At 43.4% G+C, this 22,015-nt stretch overlaps 2 protein-coding genes and 1 non-coding gene across 3 annotated transcripts; 1 reads left to right on the forward strand and 2 right to left on the reverse strand.

Annotated features, from left to right (window-relative positions):
* Positions 1 to 16,954: 16,954 nt before the first annotated feature.
* LOC143539662 (uncharacterized) lies at positions 16,955 to 17,353 on the reverse strand. Its single transcript, XM_077032914.1, has one exon. It carries the CDS (start codon positions 17,351 to 17,353, stop codon positions 16,955 to 16,957), a length of 399 nt encoding a protein of 132 aa, XP_076889029.1.
* Positions 17,350 to 19,218, reverse strand: LOC143539663 (uncharacterized). The gene is made up of 3 exons (XM_077032915.1): positions 19,049 to 19,218; positions 18,259 to 18,662; positions 17,350 to 17,966 (listed from the first exon to the last, which is right to left on the reverse strand). Exons 1-3 carry the CDS (start codon positions 19,216 to 19,218, stop codon positions 17,350 to 17,352), a joined length of 1,191 nt encoding a protein of 396 aa, XP_076889030.1.
* LOC143539681 (small nucleolar RNA R71) lies at positions 18,579 to 18,683 on the forward strand. The gene has a single exon (XR_013136481.1). It is a non-coding gene; the product is annotated as a small nucleolar RNA R71 (small nucleolar RNA).
* Positions 19,219 to 22,015: the final 2,797 nt, after the last annotated feature.

A 22,015-nucleotide genomic window follows, 5' to 3' on the forward strand; every position in this document is an offset into this window, starting at 1 on the left:
ACCACCCATAACCGAACCTATGGAGCGAGTTCTCGCAGCTGTCGTTTCTTGTTTGGAGCGTGATGTGGGTTACATGCGCTACACGAGAGAGAACGTTTCCAGATTGTTAAAAGACGAAACCGAGACTAAGGAGGAGATTGCCCGCATGGCGGCGGCAATGAAAGATATGCAAGGGGCTAGTGATCAACAGATGAAGGTTATGATGAAGATGCAAGCCGAAATGATAGACTTGAAAGGGCAACTCCAAGAAGCAAGGACCCGAACTGAGATAGCGTTAGAACGTTGCGATATCCTACAAATGCAACTTGCTCAGAACGCAGCAGAACCTGAGGCAGAGCCTGAGGCCGAGCCCGAGGCAGAGCCTGAAGTAGAACCTGAAGAAGATCCCGAAGAGGAGCCTGAGGAGGATCCCGAGGAGGAACCCGAAGAAGAACCGGAGGAAGAACCGGCTGAGGAGGAGGCACATTCAGAAGTGTCCTCAGATGACGACATCTAGTGATGATGATACTTAGATGGAGGGGTTGTCTCCATCCTAACTATTATTTTTCTATGATTTTAAGGATTGATTGGAAATACTTTGTAGCGAATACAATGGTTTTAATCATGAATTTTTATTTAGACTAATATGTGGTTGTGATGTGATGTTGTTTCTTATTTTTCTTTCTTACCTATTTTTTTTTATTACGTGTATGGTGTGTTGTATATGAAAGAAAAATTCATGTTTAACATTTTATACTGTGATTCTAGGAAATGGCCGGAAGAAACGCTGGACGAGGACGTGGTAACATCAGCATGACTGCAGCTGAACTCCAAACTCTGCTGAATGACCATGTTGCTGCCGCTTTAGCTGCACACGTTCAGAATCAAACAGGAGGTCCGAATGGAACATGTACCTTCAAGAACTACCTTGACTGCAAGCCCCGTACGTTTAAGGGCACTGAGGGAGCTATAGGCTTCCTGCGTTGGGCTGAGAAGGCCGAGTGGGCCTTTGAGATGTGTAATTGTCCCCCTGCCAGTAGGGTCAAATTCGCTGCTGGGACACTTGAGGATTCCGCCCTCACTTGGTGGAATTCGAACGTCCAGATCCTTGGATTGGAACTGGCTAACGCGATGAACTGGGAGGAGTTCAAAAACATGATGCGAGAGGAGTACTGTCCGAGGGAAGAAATTTCGAAGTTAGAGTCGGAGTTTTGGTCGTTGAAAATGGTGGGTTCAGAGATTGAAAGCTACACTACTCGTTCGCACGAGTTGGCAGTGATGTGTCCGCGGATGGTGGATCCGCCGAGCAAGAGAATAGAGATGTACATTGATGGGTTAGCACCACAGATTCAGGGTATGGTGACGTCTTCCAGACCAGCCACGATCCAACAAGCGATCCGTTTGGCTCACAAACTGACGGATCAGGCTGTGACCCAGGGTGCGTTACCACCGAGGGGTTCGACTGTTAAAGCCCGTGACAACCCGAGTAATGACCACGTCAGCAACAATAACAACAACAGCAACCCGAACAGCGGGAAGAGAAAGTTTGACAACACCAGATCTTCATCCTCAAACCTCCCACCGCAACACCACTACCGTAAGCCCGAATTTACTCGGAGTTTCAACACTCAGAATCACAACAACAACAACAACAACGGTAGCGGGCAGGTTTCGAGCGGATATGTTGGGAAATATCCAAAGTGCAACAGGTGCAACTTTCATCATGTTGGTCAATGTGACCGTGTCAAGTGTCAAAGATGCGGAAAGATAGGTCATCAAGCGAAGGAATGTAGAGGAGACCTTGCGGCGAAGGGTGCTCCTAAGCCACCGATGACGACTAAGGGATGTTTTGAATGTGGACAGGAAGGTCATTTCCGGAAGGATTGCCCCAAGCTGAAACATAATGACAACAATGGGGGCAATGGAAGTGGCAGTAATGGTGGAGGAAATGGCAAAGGAAGAGCGTTTGTGATTGGATCGGGTCAAGCCCGCAATGATCCGCATGTGGTGTCTGGTAAGTTCCCTGTAAACGATTGTTTTGCTTCTGTTTTGTTTGACACTGGAGCTGATAGGAGTTTTGTGTCAAAAGCTTTTAGCCAACTTTTAAACCTTACTCCAACCCCGTTAGACGCTAAGTTTCCTGTTGAATTAGCTAACGGTAAAACTGTAGTAACAACTCATATACTTGCGGGATGTAAGTTGAAACTGTCAGGTCATGTCTTTGACATCGACCTTATTCCTTTTACGCTTAGTAGTTTCGATGTCGTTGTCGGCATGGACTGGTTATCCGAGAACCGAGCGGAGATTATATGCCATGATAAGATAGTCCATATTACCACCCCTTCTGGCGAGATCATTTCGGTCCGAGGCGAGAGAAGCGGCATGACCACCAGCGTCATTACCCTTATGAAGGCACAGAAGTATTTACGAAAGGGTCATCCGGCAATTTTGGCGCAGATTGTTGAGAAACCCGCGGAGGAGAAACGAATTGAAGACATACCGGTTGTGCGAGACTTCCCGGAAGTTTTCCCGGAGGATTTACCTGGACTCCCTCCTATTCGTCAAGTCGAATTCCAAATCGAGTTGACACCCGGTGCAGCACCCATAGCACGAGCCCCGTATCGACTCGCACCGGCGGAACTTCAGGAGTTGTCCACTCAGTTGCAAGATTTGTTGGATAAAGGTTTTATCCGACCTAGCTCATCGCCATGAGGAGCCCCTGTCTTGTTTGTCCGAAAGAAAGACGGGACTTTCCGAATGTGCATCGACTACCGGGAATTGAACAAGGTGACGGTCAAGAACCGTTATCCTTTACCCCGAATTGATGATTTGTTTGACCAGCTTCAGGGATCGAGTTACTACTCGAAGATCGATCTACGATCTGGTTACCACCAGCTAAGAGTGCGCGAAGATGATATTTCAAAGACGGCTTTCAGAACACGGTATGGTCACTACGAGTTTTCAGTTATGCCTTTTGGCCTAACCAACGCACCAGCCGTATTTATGGATCTCATGAATCGAGTATGCAAGGCGTACCTCGACAAGTTTGTGATTGTTTTCATTGATGATATTCTCGTCTACTCCAAGAACGAAACTGACCACGAAGAGCACTTAAGGATAATTCTGGAACTACTGAAGAAGGAACAACTGTATGCTAAACTCTCGAAATGTGAATTTTGGCTTCGCGAGGTTCACTTTTTAGGACATGTGATCAACGAGAATGGTATCCATGTCGATCCCGGTAAGGTAGAGGCCATCAAGAACTGGGAAGCACCTAAGACTCCGACTGAGGTGCGACAATTCCTAGGACTGGCCGGCTACTACCGGCGTTTCATCGAGGGATTTTCAAAGATTGCTCAACCCCTCACCGCTTTGACTCACAAGGGCACTAAGTACAACTGGGGTGACGCGCAAGAATCCGCTTTTCAACTGTTGAAAACCAAGCTTTGTAGCGCCCCTATTTTAGCTCTCCCCGAGGGAACAGAAAACTTTGAGGTACACTGTGACGCATCTATACAAGGTCTCGGTTGTGTGCTGATGCAACTCGAGAAGGTTAGAGCCTACGCCTCTAGACAACTACGGGTTCACGAGAGGAACTACACGACCCATGATTTGGAACTCGGAGCTGTGGTGTTTGCTCTTAAGATATGGAGGCATTACTTGTACGGTACCAAGTTTACCATTTACACCGACCACAAGAGTCTCCAACATATCTACGATCAGAAGGAGCTGAACATGCGACAGCGTCGTTGGGTCGAGCTGCTTAAAGATTACGATTGTGCCATCAAGTACCACCCTGGCAAGGCCAATGTGGTGGCCGACGCCCTCAGCAGAAAAGAAACAGATAAACCCAGACGGGTGAGAGCATTGCAACTCACGATTCATGCCAGCTTGCCCGATCAGATTCGCGATGCGCAACTGGAAGCTTTGAAAGATGATAATCTTCCATCGGAACTCATGCGGGGCATGAGCAAGCAACTTGAAACCAGATCGGACGGGGTCCGATATTTTGAGAACCGGATTTGGGTTCCACGATACGGAGAATTGAGAACTCTAGTGATGGACGAAGCTCACAAGTCCCGATATTCTATCCACCCTGGCTCAGATAAAATGTATCATGATTTAAAGGAACTTTACTGGTGGCCGAACATGAAAGCCGACATTGCCACCTACGTGAGCAAATGCTTGACTTGTGCCAGAGTCAAGATAGAATACCAGAAACCATCTGGTCTACTGCAACAACCGGAACTCCCAATGTGGAAATGGGAACACATCTCAATGGACTTTATTACGGGTTTGCCTAAAACACCGACGGGATGCGATACCATCTGGGTGATCGTTGACCGGTTGACTAAATCGGCACACTTCCTAGCGATTAAAGAAACAGACAAAATGGAACGACTGACTCGAGTATACATGAAAGAAGTGGTGTCTAGACACGGAGTGCCTGTCTCGATCATTTCCGATCGAGATTCTCGTTTCACCTCGCACTTTTGGAAGTCGCTGCAAAGCGCACTGGGCACCCGTCTCGATATGAGTACAGCATACCATCCTCAAACGGATGGGCAAAGTGAACGGACTATTCAGACCCTGGAGGATATGTTGCGTGCATGCGTTTTAGATTTCGGAAAAAGTTGGGAACCCCACTTACCCTTGGTAGAGTTTTCGTATAATAACAGCTACCACGCAAGTATTAAGGCAGCGCCGTTTGAAGCGCTGTACGGACGGAAGTGTCGATCACCACTCTGCTGGGCAGAGGTGGGTGATAGCCAAATCACTGGTCCGGAACTGGTACTCGAAACCTCGGAAAAGATTGTTCAAATCCGAAATCGCATGGCAGCAGCACGAGATCGCCAAAAGAGTTACGCCGACAAGCGCCGAAAACCTCTCGAATTTCAAGTGAACGATCGGGTGTTACTCAAAGTCTCACCTTGGAAAGGTGTGGTTCGCTTTGGTAAGCGAAACAAACTCAACCCACGATATGTTGGTCCGTACCGGATAACTGAGCGCATTGGTCCGGTGGCGTACCGACTGGACCTACCAACAGAACTCAGTGGCGTACACGATGTATTCCACGTATCAAATTTGAAGAAATGCCTGTCTGATGAAACCCAAGTGGTCCCGTTGGAGGAACTACAAGTTGATGAACAGTTACGGTTCATTGAGGAACCAGTCGAGGTTTTGGATTGGGAAACCAAAACGCTCAAACGCAGCAAAATTCCAATCGTTAAGGTTCGTTGGAACTCGAGACGTGGACCGGAGTTCACGTGGGAACGCGAGGATCACATGATGAAAAAGTATCCTCACCTTTTTGAAGGGCTAACCAAACACCGAAAACCGCGAAACCCGGCAAACCGTCAAACATCACCGGAGGTATGAACTAAATTTCGAGACGAAATTTCTTTCTACTAGGGGATGATATGACAAACTGAAAATTTTTCTTACTTTTTCAGGCTCTCATCACGACTTAACTCAAATTTTCGGGACGAAAATTCTTTAACATGGGAATGATGTGACAATCGTCAATTTCAGGTTAACCCCGTTAACTCAACTCCGTTAATTCAAACTTTAAGATCGTTGAATCTATAACGCATACTTCATTACATTTAAACTAGGGTTTAAATGACGCTTAACACTTACTACATGTGTAGTCTTTCGGGATTTGCACCGAAAAGCAAACGAGTTGACGCGAACGATTGATAAATAAAAGACAAACGTCAAAACACTAATTATGTGATTATTATGTGTTAGATATATGTGTGTTACTTGATTGTTATGTGGAATGTTAAACAAGAAACAAGAACCAACTAATTAGGCTAGAGATGTAACATTTGGAAGTTTAGGGACTAGAGTGTAACTTGTATATCTATAAATATAACCTTAACTACAAACCCTAATCTATTTTCTAAACCCACAAGACCCGATCGGCCCCTCCCTTGTTCTCTCTTGGCTGCTGTCCACAAACACACACACATACACCATCAATTCAAGCCTTTGATTGAAGAACAAAGTGCTAGGAAGGTATATTTGATCATCCTTCACATCCTTGTTGATTGAATTTGATGTTTGTTGGGTTAATAACAAACCCTAGCTGGCCGATTTTGTTCATGCATATGATTAATATGATTGTTGTTATTTGGATAATGAATTGATAACTAGTTTGATAGTATTGCATGTTAATTGTTGTGTCCTTGATTGTGAGTTCAAATAAAACCCTAATCTTGTAGGTATGGTGAAATTGATATGCATGGATAGTAGTTATAGTGTCTAGAGGGTTATATGGATGCATGATAGTTCATAGATTGTTATTTTGTTGAGTTTTGATGTGAACAGATTCTGGACAGAATGTATATACGATGTTTAACTGACTGTAACGAAGTGTAAACGTGAAAATTGATTGAGATTGTGGGTACTGCAGTAAACTAGGTTGAGTCTAGTTTCTATAAAGTATAAATTCGTAATTTTTGGATAAGTGGAAGTATACTTTTATGATTTTACAAAAACGTGATGCAAAGCTGAGCTGTTAGACCTGCTGTTAGGTTATGTTGTAAATGTTATATCTCATGAACTACGAGACCAATTGGGTTGGTTCCACTTCTGGAAGTTGACTCACTGAGTTAGGAACCAAACCCAAGTGGTCTTGCATTTATTGGATTTTTCGTTTAACGGGAATTGCAAATAACATTCTGATGTGCATGAATCTGACTGATATAAGTTAGCTGTAATGTTTTGATCATTATGAACAATCTATATGGAATAAAAATAAGATAAAAGATGTTCTGGAAACCTAAGATATGTATGCTCCTGTGGTAATATTTGGTAAATTAATTGAGACGTTATAATCGGTAAACTAGTGCAATCTTTCAAGTAGAAATTCTGTCATAACGAAACTAGCTGCTGAGTTGTATAGGAATGCATGAAATATGATAGTTTTTATATAATTGTTGTATTTTGACCAAAATACCCTTGCGGGGAATAGTTGCTAGTTGATTGCCATGAATTGACCAAATTGCCCTTATGGGGAATAATGGTTAGTTAGTCTTTGTTTGTTGACCAAAATGCCCTTACGGGAATAATTGCTAGTGATATACATTATTAGTACGTGACACGAAAGTAATTGCTCACTCATGTATCGTATCACAATTGTACTTGTTTAAGTCACACACGATTCACAAACGAAACACGAAATCTGTTACGTGCATAGGTATTATGTGCCGAGTCTAGAGACTCGTTAAACGTACCGATACTTAGAAAATCTCTTTGTTATTTAGAACGCTAGAGAGTTTCTACGACGCGCATCACTCGGTGATCTAGATCGGATATTCTTCGCAAACAGTGAGTTCACTTACCCCACTCTTAAACTGTTTTCAAACGTTTTTCACTTGGGGGAGATAACATACTCCGATAAACATATTTTCTGAGATAAACGCATATGAAAGATTTTGTTATAAATTATATATCACTTGTAAAGGCTAAGCGGCATACGTAACATTTGAAGTCCCACACATCGGACCGGTTAATATTTGGAATAGCGAGTCACTTTTGGGTAGTACTACTGGGTTTGACAAACCCCACCCGACGCTAAGCTCAACTGGAGGTTGAGTGGGTGTAAATTTTGGCTAACACTTACCATGGTCTGGAGGACCTGGTGACGGGCACTTGATAAACAGTCAGCTTCGGTCGCGAACCACTTAGCGATACTTGTTGTATAGATTAGCTACCTATCGATATATAATTTGACATAACACTATCTGGTAATGCAAAACACTTAAACGCTGTAACGTGGTTACACACTTAAACGCTGTAACGTGGTTACACACTTAAACGCTGTAACGTGGTTACACACTCAAACGCTGTAACGTGGTTACACACTCAAACGTCGTAACGGGGTTACGCAACATTTAAACGTCGTAACGAGGTTATGCAAAACGCTAAACGATTTATCTTATTTTACTTGTGAACTCACCAACCTTGTGTTGACACTTTTAGTATGTTATTCTCAGGTAGCCGAGGCGGGCGCGCGGTTTAGGAGCATGCATTAATTGAAACCATCTTTATTCTGCAAACTTAATTTTTAACAGTTACATTTGGTTTTAAGTCGTCCTGCGTGACGCAACTTTTGAATTAAGGTTTTACGCTTCCGCACTTACTTTCATTTAAATGTTTTTCTTTGGTTTGGTTATAACTAATGATTCCGATCCTGCCAGTTCACACCCTCTGACGGTAAAACTCCGTTAGTGGATTTTGAGGGTGTGACACCGACTTTCCTGACGATACTCATCGAACGCAGCTGATCAATACTTACTGCAATTCCCTCACCCATCAATGTCATTTGGCCCGCAGCCGGCATATCCATCACTCCTATCTGGTGGGCCAGCTTAGTGATGAGCATACCCGCGCAGATAGAGCTCCCTAGTGTCGAATCACCCGCCCGTTTGAAACACTCTGCCACACTTACCCTAGGTTACAGTCATGACCATCGATGATACAGTACAGGTGAAAAAGGTCTCGGGTCACTACGTTACCTACGCTATCACCGCGCCCTCCTATGCAGTGTAATATATAGTGGTGTAGGAGGCGGCGAAGCGGGTCTAGTAGGAGGGTGGCCTTCGAGGACCGACCGTCGTGTTGCCAACCAGTAACCTCTCTTCAGAATGCGTGTCTCACCTCGGTACTTGGGAAATCCCGCAAACCATCAAATAGCTCTGTCTCTATCTCCTCGTCCGTATAGAACCCCAAAGTGCTGACGAGGGTGGCAAGGGACCAGTTATACCACTTACCCCCAGCCTAAAAGGAACCCCGCAGCTACTGTCGTGGGGGTCGCGGATCAACGGATACATGAAGAAGGAAGCTAGAAACTCGAGGGTGATCTCGAGGTAGACTGGTCGGTGGATGGCGAAAAGACGCTGCCATGGCTCCGTGAGCAAAGCCTCGAAACGCTCGCGCTGATTAACGTGCGCAAGAATTTCATAGCATGGAACCCGGCCCAAAGCGAACTTGTCTCGTCTGCCCCACAACTCACCGAGCTTGCGGTGAGCGTCGCGGGTCTTGCCGCTGCTGCCTGCGAACTGAAGAAACGGGTGACTCCAACCTGTTGACATCTGACAAAAAGGAGAACAATCAGCACGACAACTAAACAAAAAGAAACGAAAAAAACGGGTCGATTGACTATTTGGCATAGTCATGCCAGAAATAGTGCAAGGCAGTGCGGACCAACAGGACCATGCAGGGGGCTTCAGAAAACAGACTGGTCGCTCGGGAAGTTTCTGGCCGAAAAATTGACCATGCACGGTCGTCCATGACCGTGCCGGCGACCGCACCGTCATCTGCAAAAACACTCAGAATAGTTCGGCAGAAGAACGGCCATGCACGGCCGTGCGTGCCCGTGCCGGCGGTCGTGCATGGTCTGCAGAAACAGTGCAAACGGCGGTCTGCTGCTGGAAAACAACCCAATCGACCAAATCCAACGCAATCAAGCCCAAAACAGTCAAATATAACCCTAAAACTAACCGCTACAAGAAATTAGGGCAAATCTGACCTAAAAGTGATAGGATTGAAAAAGACCCAAATTCCTCAAGGACAAACCCTAACATCTACTAGAACAAGGAAAAGGAATATGGAAGGGAAAATTAAGCATATATTTGGTGTGAAAATCCGGTAAAGAACAAGAGATTCGGGGGCTAGGGAGTCGGAATCGGCTGTGAGGAGAGTGGAATGGAGGAAAATGGGGGTAGGTAGGGGATAAAATCTGATAAAAACCGTCTGCATGGTTCCCGAGGTGGGTTCGTGCATATGACCGTGCAAGGTCGTTTTTGGCTACCAAATCACATTTTGCCAACTTGGCAGTATTCCACTCAATTCCAAACCAAAATGGTTCCCGATTTTAACCATTATGAGTCCTAACCCGACATCTCTCGCTCAAAGAACGAAACCGAAAAGAAACAAAGGTAAGCTTAACTCTTCAAAAACAGACAAGAGCAAAACAAACACGCAAAAATCTACAAAGTTCCTAACATGCTAAATTTTGACGGAATCGATAGCTAGACTCACACACCCCACACTTAAGTCATGGGGTGGAGGTCAACAACCTCCAACACAGTCTCGACCGTCTCGCCCAAAGAGTGTTTCAAACGGTGACCATTCACCTTGAAGATGCATCCATCCTCGTGGCCAATCTCAACGGTACTGTAGTCAAACACCTGTCTCATACTAAAGGGGCCGGACCATCAGGATTTCAACTTCCTGGTGAATAAACGAAGGCGAGAATTGTAAAGCAAAACACGATCGCCTACTTGGAATTGTTTGTGGTCCTTCAACCGGTCGTCATGAAGCTTTTTGGTCCCCTCTTTGTAAATCCGTGAATTTTCATAAGCTTGGCCTCTCAACTCCTCAAGCTCATGAAACTGACCCATCCTGTTTTTACCCTCGCATGCAAGATCAAGATTCGCACATTTCAATGCCCAATATGCCTTATGCTTGAGCTCAACAGGGAGATGACACGCTTTCCCGTACACCAATTTGAACGGTGTCGTACCAATCGGTGTCTTGTAGGCGGTAAGGAAAGCCCACAGTCATCTAATTTCTCGAGCCAATACTTACGGTTCTAACCAACCGTCTTTTCCAAAATCCTCTTGATTCCCCGATTCATGACCTCAACCTGCCCACATCGTTTGCGGGTGAAATGGAGTAGAGAAGTGATGATGGACACCATACCGGGACAATGCCTTTTCCAACTAGGCGTTACAGAAATGTGTCCCTCGGTTACTAATCAGTGCTTAGGGGGCACCAAAGCGGGAGAACAACTTCTTCAAGAATTTCACCACCAACCTAGCATCGTTTGTGGGCAAGGTTTGCGCCCCGGCCCATTTCGAAACATAATCAACGGCTACTAGGATATAACGATGGCTAAAATAAGTCGAGAAAGGTCCCATGAAGTCGATGCCCCAGACATCAAAAAACCTCGCAGACCTGAATCGGTCACTGGGGCATCTCATCTCGTGATGAGATGTTGCTTGCCCTCTAGCAAGCATCACAAGACTGCACCATGTCATGAGCATCACGGAAGACGGTTGGCCAGAAGAAACCGACGTTAAAGACTTTCTTCGTTGTGGATGTGGCTCCATGGTGTCCTCCGGTCGAGCCCTCGTGGCAGTGTTTCAAGATTTTTCGAGCCTTATTACCATACACACCCCTACGCATGAGCTGATCGGCACCAACACGAAACAAGTAAGGATCCTCCTAAAAGTAATGCTTAACATCAGAAAAGAATTTCTTCTTTTTCTGGTGAGTAAGACCCTTAAGCACGATCCCACTAGCAAGAAAATTCGCAATTTCAACAAACCAAGGATGATCCTCATCCCGTGACTGGATATGCATGAGGACTCATGGGGGAAATTGTCATTTATGTGAACCTCCACTTGTTCCGATGAAGCTAAGCACTCAAGATGAGAGAGGTGATCGGCCGTGACATTCTCAGCACCCTTTTTATCACGAATCTCAATGTCAAACTCATGCAGCAACAAAATCCAACGAATAAGTCTCGGCTTCGCATCTTGTTTACTAAACAGATAATGAAGGGCTGCATGATCCGTGAACACAATGGTCTTAGAAAGGACAAGATAAGACCGAAATTTATCGAATGCGAAGACAACAGCAAGGAGATCTTTCTCCGTGGTCGTGTAGTGCTCCTACGCATCATTCAGTGTTCTACTCGCATAATAATTCGGGTGGAAGTGCTTATCCCACCTTTGACCTAAGACCGCCCCGACTGCAAAGTCACTCGCATCACACATCAACTCGAAAGGTAAGGACCAATCAGGGGCAACCATGATAGGGGCATTCACCAATTTCTCTTTCAAAAGCTCAAACGTCCGAAGACATTCGGGGGAGAAAACAAATGGGCCATCTTTCTAAAGGAGTTTCGTCATCGGGCGGGCGATTTGGGAAAAGTCCTTTATGAATCTCCGATAGAATCCCGCGTGACCAAGAAAACTCCTAATAGACTTCACCGAGTTTGGTGGCGGAAGCTTCGAAATGGTATCAATTTTGGCTCAATCAACCTCAAGCCTCGCCTGTGAAATCTTATGCCCTAACACAATGCCCTCCATCACCATGAAGTGGCATTTCTCCCAATTAAGAACAAGGTTGGCCTCCTCACACCGGGCCAACATTCTCTCCAAATTTCTCAACAATGATCAAAAGAACTCCCGAAAACAGAAAAATTATCCATGAAAACCTCCATGGAGTCCTCGATCATATCATGAAAAATCGCCACCATGCATCTCTGAAACGTGGTTGGGGCATTACATAGTCCAAAGGGCATCCGCCGGTAGGCAAATGTGCCATAGGGACATGTGAATGTCGTCTTCTCTTGATCCTCGGGAGAGATGGGGATCTGAAAGTATACCGAGAAACCGTCAAGAAAGCAATAGTACATCTTTCCCGACAGTCGCTCCAACATCCGGTCGATAAAGGGGAGTGGGAAATGGTCTTTCCTCGTGGCATCATTGAGTTTGCGATAGTCAATGCAAACTCTCCATCCCGTGACGGTACGCGTAGGAATCAACTCGTTCTTCTCATTCACAACATCCGTCAAACCGCCCTTTTTAAGGACGACCTTCACCGGGCTCACCCATGGGGAATCAGAGATCGGACAAATCAATCCAGCATCGAGAAGCTTGATGACCTCTTTCTTCACAACGTCTTGCTTATTAGGGTTGAGAAGCCGTTGGTGCTGCACCACGGGTTTGTACTCCTCCTCCATCAAGATCTTATGGGTACAAAAGGATGGACTGGTCCCATTTATATCCATGATCTTCCAGGCGATCGCGTGCTTATGCCTCTTCAGAACCGGGAGCAACTTCACCTTCTCCTCGCTCGACAAACCAGCAGAAATGAAAACAGGCAAGCGGGACCCATCCTCCAAACAGACATACTCCAAATGGGACGGGAGTTCCTTAAGCTCGATAGATGGTGGGTCCACAACATAAGGTTTTGCCTTAGGCTCGGCAACGCGATCAACATCCTCTATCCTCTCTAAACACTCAGGAGGTTCGTGGTCCACACCACAGACCAACTCCTCAATCAGAGGCCCACTGACCAAGTCAGAAACCTCTCTAAAACACAACTGAGTATCCAAAGAGTACTCATCACGCGTGTCCTGTATGTGCTCACAAACGCTAGAGTCGATGGTATCAATGTAGAGCACGTCATCATGATCATGTGGGTGGCGCATGGATCTCCCAATATCAAAGGTCACCTCCTCGTCTCCAACTCTAATGGTGGGACTTATATTTTAGACCGAGGCATCGAATTATTATTATTATGGGTGAAAAATAATTAATATTTTTAGTCTCAACCAAAGGTGGATGGCTTGAAGACCAAGACATGCTAGACTAGTATAAATAGATGTATTTGTTAATTTTTCTAGCATGAGTGTGTTGTGTGAGATCTAGGGTTTATCTCTTTGAGAGAGCCGCCGCCTACAGGATAGCTTATCTTTATTGTATGTATGTGTGTATGTATGAGTGCTCTGTATGAAAATCTTTTGACTAATGAAATCATACTACCACTTCTTTATTTGTGTTTCGATTGCACATATTTGTTCATCCAGTCTATTGTTCATTGTAATTGATTCAGGCTCTCTCCCAAACACCACTCATTCGTCCAAAACACCTTTCAAGAGTGAATACGATTAGATCCTAGCTCAGATCCGAGCGCCACCGTTAATAACGACCATTATTCACGCTTCCGCACCGGGGCTCGGGTCTTGTCAGTTGGTATCAGAGCAGGTCGCCGAATCATTCAGACTAACCGCTGAATCTGATTCACCTCGCTCTTGAATCCACCATGGACGTTAAACTGATGTGGTTTGTTGAAAAATTTTTAGGGTTTTGAAATTATTTGATGATTTGGGTAAAATTTATGTGGATTGATGTTTGGGTTGATGACTCGTTCGGAGATTCAACATCAATTTCATGTTTATTTGGTCATATCGGTCCAGATCTGATGTAACAGTGTTTTTAGCTCGTTTTGGGGCAAAATGTTATTGAAGATGATTTTCAGATCTGTAACGGCTGTTGATAGATTGAAGATAGATGGTTGATATCAAGATGACTGGGATATTGCTACAACGATTAATTTCAGATGAAGAAGCTTGGTTCTTGATCTGAAAATTAGGGTTTTATGTGCTTGTAACAGTTTCTGATATGAGTGTGCTGCTTAAACAGTAAAGGGAATATTGAAGAACATTGCTGCTGGTACAATCTGATATGCAGAAGTCAAGAAAGAACAGGTACCAGGAGCAATCTAATCATTGTTTGTAGCAGTAGATGGAAGATGCAAAGGGAATATTCAAGCAGGTTCTGTATTGGAAAATCATTGAATGATGATGCAGAAAAGAAGTCTGGATGTCTCGAGCATGATAAGAATGGTCTCGAGTATGTAAAATGACTAAGTGTTGCTTCGAGCACAGCTTATCTCGAGCATATCTTATATCGAGCACATCAAGTTTGGTTTCGAGCACATGAACCCCGAGCACATCCTGGTTTAATTCAAAATCTATCTTTTGGTCTCGAGCACACTTTGCTCTACTCAAGCAAACCTTCTTCGAGCACACTTTGCTTTTGTGCATGCTCAGGAAAAGAAAAGAAAAACTAAGTAATTTTCGAGCATGGTCTCGAGCATACTCGATGACAGACAGAAAGTATTTTCGAGCAAGCTCGAGTAAAGTCAGAAGCATGCTCGAGTAACAACAAAAAAATACAAGTGTTTTCTCGAGCAAGGGCCTCGAGCATGCTCTCCAGCAAGCTCGACACCGAGAAACACCAAGTATTTTCTCGAGCAAGCCCTCCAGCATGCTTGATGAGAGAAAAAGACTTATTTTCTCGAGCAAGGGCCTCGAGCAAGCCCTCCAGCATGCTTGATGAGAGAAAAAGACTTATTTTCTCGAGCAAGGGCCTCGAGCAAGCCCTCCAGCATGCTCGATGTGAGAAAAAGACCAAGTATTTTCTCGAGCAAGGTCCATGCTCGAGCAAAAAAAAAAATTGCTCCTGAAGGGACTTTGACTTATGTGTGCTCGTGAACCGATAATCCATGAATGAATTACACTTGAGATTTTTTGGTGCCGTTGACCGTTTGACCAAGCTGATCTTTATGGAAGATATATACCATGGGTATTTTGGTAAATTTTATCCAATCATCAACAAGCAAAAGAAAATCAAAGCCTTATCAATTTTTCACAAACTTCATCAAAGAGCTTTACAAGAACAAGTGTTGACCAAGCTTACGGATTTAATCCCTTATGAGTGTCAACCAACATAATGTTTTGTTTATCTTTGTTTATTACAGAATCAACAATCTTAATAAGGATGGTCAAGGTTGTTTCACTCATACTTGATTTGAAGACACATTTTTCAAAGACAATTGTAACGAAATTGGGGGAGTAAAAATTCTTGAATTTCATTGCAAATTGCTTGCTTCAAATCAAGTGAAAAGACTCAAGTTAAGGAAAGTTGATCAAGATCAATAATCCAAGATTCTTTAGAGATGTTTCATTGTTTATGAGTCTTCTGATTTCCTAGTACGGTTGAGAAGATAGAGTCATCACTAGTAACATGGTGAACGGATGATCAGTAGAGTTTAACCTCTTATGAAAACAGTCACTTAACAATCAAGAACGGGTTATGGTTGACTTGAATGCTATCTTGATTCAAGGAAAGGTTTGAAGATGACTTACAAGGGAAGAAACGGGTTTGAAGAATAGAGATTATTTGATGATCACATTGAGTTTATTTCTTTTTGTGATGACCTTGCTACTTAAAGTTGATCTTTGAAGTTCAAAGCCTCGTTCATATGCCCCTACAACTGTATCCAAAAGTGATATAAGAGAGATGATTCGAAATGAACAATGGGAGAAGCTTAACGTGAGGGGGAGAAGTTCAACGCAAAACAACGGGATTTTGAGGTGATCATGGAAGAAATTCGATGGCATCGGTCTAAGGGGGAGATTGTTGGGACTTATATTTTAGACCGAGGCATCGAATTATTATTATTATGGGTGAAAAATAACTAATATTTTTGGTCTCAACCAAGGGTGGATGGCTTGAAGACCAAAACATGCTAGACTAGTATAAATAGATGTATTTGTTAATTTTTCTAGCATGAGTGTGTTGTGTGAGATCTAGGGTTTATCTCTTTGAGAGAGCCGCCGCCTCCAGGATGAGCTCTCCTGGAAGTGGCTGATCTTTAATGTATGTATGTGTGTATGTATGAGTGCTCTGTATGACAATCTTTTGACTAATGAAATCATACTACCACTTCTTTATTTGTGTTTCGATTGCACATATTTGTTCATCCAGTCTATTGTTCATTGTAATCGATTCAGGCTCTCTCCCAAACACCACTCATCCGTCCAAAACACCTTTCAAGAGTGAATACGATTAGATCCTAGCTCAGATCCGAGCGCCACCGTTAATAACGACCATTATTCACGCTTCCGCACCGGGGCTCGGGTCTTGTCACCTAGTATAGGAAGTTTGCTCGAGCAAGGTATGTACCTTGCTCGAGGACTGTAACACTTGTATTAGATTTATCTTTCATTATGTAATGACTAGGACGTCTGAAAAGGAAAGTCAATGTCTATAAATAGACGTCCTAGGTTACCTTTAGGGTACGGATTGAGAAACGGATTTGGGAGACGGAATAGGGCCGGCACGCACTGATTACGAAAACATTCCATTTTGTTCATCGTACAAGAGCCGCCGTCGTCACACCAAAATCCTAGACATTCCATTCCTGTTCCTTTGATATATCATTAAATATAGTGAATCTTTGTCTTTGAAATAGCTTTTACTGATTATCATTTACTGTTTTGTGTTTGATATCTGTTGACAATCCTTCATTCTTAATCATTGGATATCCTGATTCCGCCAGGATATTCAATCGGTCTTTGAGTATTTGAGTCGGTGTGTTCTTGTCAAACCTTTGCTAAGGTTTCACTCGACGGACGGTCCTGACATCTAAAAGTGAGTCTGCCAGTGTAGACATCAATGAGAGCTCTAGCAGTGGCTAGGATAGGACGACCCAAGATGAGTGGTACATTTTCATCCTCATCCATGTCCAAGATCACAAAGTCGACAGGAAACACAAATTTGTCGATTTTCACAAGCATATTCTCAACTATACCTCTTGGGTATTTCACCGAGTGGTCGACAAGCTGAATGCTTATGCGAGTAGGCTTAGGCTCACCTAGGTCTAGCTTTGCAAAAACAGAATAAGGCATCAAGTTTATGCTAGCACCTAAGTCGGCTAAAGCGTTACTAACCGACAAACTACCGATCAAACATGGAATGGTAAAACTGCCCGGATCGGTCATTTTTTGGGCAGTTTATTCTGAAGGACCGCAGAACACTCCTCATTCAAAGTCACGCAAGAAAGTTCTAATTTCTTCTTGTTCGAGAGAACCTCCTTCAGGAACTTAGAATACTTAGGCATCTCTTTCAATGCATCAAGAAACGGAAGATTGATGTGAAGCTGCTTAAAAAGCTCTAAGAATTTTCCGTACTGCTTTTCCATTTTCTGCTTCTTCAGACGGCCTGGATATGGAATGGGAGGAACATAAGTCCTGACTGGCTTACTGGTTTGTGCGGTACTTTCTGGGGTTACCCTCGGGCGCACCTCACCAGGATTCTCAGTCTCGATCTCATCGGCAGTCGGTTTTGGTGTGGAAACCGATGCATCAATAGGAATGGTGGATCTGCCACTCCTTAGGGTAATCGCCTTAGCCTTGGCATTCGGATTAATCTCAGTGTTACTTGGAAGCCTACCCTGTGGTCTCGCAGAGAGGAGCTGAGCAATCTGTCCAACCTGATTCTCGATGGTCTGAATGGACGCTTTCTGATTCCTCAACTCGAGATCGTGTCTCTGGAGAGTCTCATCAATCTTTAGGTTCCTCTGTTCAGCCAGTTTGTTTGAGGTCTTGGTCTTAGCTAAAAGTTGAGTCAAAAGATTTCAACACTAGACCCCCCACTAGATTGACCACCACTGCTGGAACCATGAATTGAGGCTTTTGCTGGTAAGATTGGTTCTGGGGTTGACTTTGGTAATTTGGATTTCGGTCAAACCCCGGTGGCTTTTGATTCTGATCTTGACTTCCACCACCATCTTTCCAGCTGAAATTTGGGGGGTTTCTCCATCCTAGGTTATAGGAGCTGCCGTAGGCATTGTTTTGGCAGCCTACAAAGTCAACATCCTCCACCACGATGGCCTGTTGCCACTAACTAGTCTGGTGTTTCCCGACACACACCCCACAACGAGAGCTAGATTTGGACAGATCGGATTGCATCTGGTCAAATCTTTTGGTCAAGGCTTCTAACTGAGCGGAAACAAGGGTATTTGAATCGACATGAAGAGCGCCCTTAGTGGAAGGAATATTACGAGGCGGATTATATGAAAGACTCTTCTTAGCAGCTCGCTCCAAGACATCCAACGCCTCATTGGGAGTACACCTACCGAAATCTCCTCCCGCAACCTGATCAACGGCCTGCTTCTGTGCTCCGGATAAAGCATCAAAGAACATACGACACTGAAGTCCGCGACTCAAACCGTGATGAGGGCATTTTCTCAACAAGCCCTTGAACCTTTCCCATGCAGCATGAAGTGACTCGTCATCATCAACACAAAAACTAGTGATTTTTGCCCAGTATCTTGTAGTTTTATCAGGGTGGGAAATACTGAAGAAGAAACTGCTCAACTAATTGGTTCCAAGTGGTGATGGAACCGGAAGGGAATGCCTCTAACCACTCCAAGGCAGCCCCGTGATGTGAGAACAGAAAAGGCCGGAGTCTCACGGCATCGTCCGTACACCCCTGAATTTTGAATGTCGTACATAATCGAAGGAAATGCGCAACATGAGAATGAGGGTCCTCGTTTGAGAGGCCATGGAAAGAAACGGAAATTTCGACCATATGAATAATACTCGACTTGATCTCGAAACTCACGGTAATCTCGAGCTCCTTAACACCACTGCCGTAGCCATCGAGGGACGGCGTGGCGAAGTCATCCATGCAACCTTGATTGTTCGGATCCGCTCTCTTCAACCTCGGGATTTGCGTCCTCCTCTACAACTTCGTTTTCAAAGACCTCAGCAATCTCGCGTGCTCTCCTCCTCAAACCTTCTCGAAAATGTCGCTCGGGTTCAGAAAGGGGGAAAACAAGATCAGGACCGGGTGTGGTGGACATGCATCACCCGAAAGAATGCGGAATGGAAACAAATAAGACACGGAAAACTACCTAAAAATATAAGTAATAAAATCAAACAAAATGAATAAAAATGAAATAGACTAAAATAAAATAGAGCAAAAATATCAACAAGGCAAATTAATTACTCGTATCGTTTTCAAAAGTAAAACACCGTGTTCCCGGCAACGGCGCCAAAAACTTCACGTGAGCGAATATATATAAAAAAATTTAAATAAACGTTTCACACAAATCGGGTTTTAAAAATGGTTTTCACCAACAACCAAACCACACACGAAAGGCAAGTGTACCTATCGTTTGTAGCAATGTATCGGTAAGAACCGAGTATCAATCCATGGACACGGCGAACTTTTGATAATAAATCTTTGTATTTGATTTAACCGAACAAGCAATCAAATTGGTTTTTCAAATTACTAACTAACATATAACAATAACAAAGCAAATAAAATACAACTAACAATCAATCCAAACAAAGCTACTTAGACTATGCATCCACTTAAACTTGACAATGATAATGGCAAACATCATGAGCAAGCATCAATATCAAATTCCAATCAAGGCAACCTAACACTAACAACAAGCAACATGATGGGTGTTTTTCAAGATAATAACCATAGATTAGTAAGTTTGTCAAAACTACCTAATCTCATAATTAAAGGAAAGGTAGCATGAAAACAACAAACTAACCACCTAAAATCATGTAAAATAGACAAGCTCAAGAACACTAGTTAAACACATGAATCTTGTAAATTAGCAAAATAAAAACTAAGGATTATGGTCTTAATCTCTAGCAAAAAATCAACCAACTCAAAGAATCATGTTATCACCATACAATTTTCCAATATCAAGTGATAGGTTTCATACTTGTTAAAATTCATAACCAAGTTAATTTCCACTTGTCATTCCTAAATTAGTGATATAAACAAAGTATGCATACACACACTAAGTTCATAAACAAATACTCAACACATAGTTTTCCAACATATTATGGCCAAGCATCTATCAAACTAACAAGACTAGGAATTAAAACTAGAATTCAACCATTAAACTCTATTCAAGAGCGTATCATAAACTTGAAGAACACCAACTTGCCAAAATCATGCATAGATAAATATCACATAAGTAAAAGTTTCAATATAATCTAAGTAACAGAAGTATTAGCCCATAAGGCTTGATACAACAAACCAAATAAAGTAGTCTTACAAAGCATTGTTAAGAACAAGAAATTGCAAACTAAGATGAATGATGATTGCTACTTGCAAGGATGATCACACAAGTTGGAAGCCTTGAATTCTCTCTAGCAAACACACAATAATTTTCCAGCAAATTCAGAGAATTCCCCTAAGGCTCCACACTTGAAATGGAGGTAATGGAGGTGTATTTATGCATTCTGGACGTCTGGCACGGGTAGGTGCACGGGCATGCACGGTCGTGCCCTGATGTGGAAAGTCAACCCATTGCTTTAGTCTGACCAAAAAGTCAGATTTCTCTATTCGGGCACGGGCTTGCACGGTCTGGCACGGGCTGGCCATTTTGAATTTTCTTGGCATTAGATCCTGCACTGGCTTGCACTGGTGATTTTTCAAGGTGGCACGGTCCCATGCACGGGCATGCATGGGCATGCAGGTCTAGCAGATTGTTGTTTTTGTCCCTGAAACACCCTCTTTTCGTGTTTTCTTTGTCGGGCGGGCGCCCGGACCTGCAAATTCACAAATAACTCAAATAAGTACCTAAAACAATGAATTTGCATGGAGTTTGGTTTAAATATGAGGATAATTCAATGCAATAAGATGTACACTTTGTGTTACATCAACTTCACTACATAAACAACCAACTAACTGCTAAATATATCTTCCATTTAGTGGCTTCATTACCTTTTTTGGGGCAAATTCTTCTTGCTTCTTTATTATCCTAGAAAAAGCAGGAATTACCTTTTCACATCTTGGGCAATTCAAGATTGCAGCAGCCTATCTAATCCAACCACAACTCTCCTTCCGTAATCAAATATGGAGAATCAAGAACAAAATCAGTTTACAGAACATACTAACTAAATTGGTCAATTAACCTAATTGACCACAATAACCTAAACGAAGTAACATAATCGAACTTAATTGCAAAACTTATAGAACACAAGAAACGACGACCAGGGTTAGCTTCAGTCTTGGAGATCGATAGCATGTAGCAGCACCACATGAGCAGATGACATCCAACACGTACATCATACGTGGAGTACGATTTCAATGAAGAAGAAGAAAACTAAGACATCGTCAGTGTAAAGATCAAAGACGACGGCGGTGTGAAGATTGAAGATGGCGAAATGAAATGACCATTTAGGTTTAAATCAATTAAAGTCAGCGACCAGGGGCAACATAGTAATTGCACACTGTGTTTAGCGCCTTCACTTGACGGTGGACCAAATTGCAAAAAACATGACCACCACAAGGGCCTTATCTCCGCAAATGCCTCCACAGAGTTGAAAGCTGTGTTATGGGTTTCACCACAGTACAATGAAGTCTTACTATAAAAATATCCGGAGTCGATTTAAACAAATTACAACCACCGATAAGCTAAATCTCCTTCACCACATCTAGAGCCTTTTAGGCTTCAATCATCGGATTCATACGAACATCTGCCGCCTAATCCTACACGAATTACAGTGCCCACCTTCTTTTTGCAGATCCACTAACTGATATCCCAAGGGTGTTGCAGAATCATTTTGAGCCACATGATCCATGAAATTACAATAAACCCGTAAACAGCAGAACAATGATTAATCACA

This window comes from Bidens hawaiensis, unplaced genomic scaffold (genome assembly GCF_021521415.1).
Source record: "Bidens hawaiensis isolate Kalapana, Puna unplaced genomic scaffold, B.hawaiensis_p1.1 tig00011963_1, whole genome shotgun sequence".
Lineage (NCBI taxonomy): Eukaryota > Viridiplantae > Streptophyta > Magnoliopsida > Asterales > Asteraceae > Bidens > Bidens hawaiensis.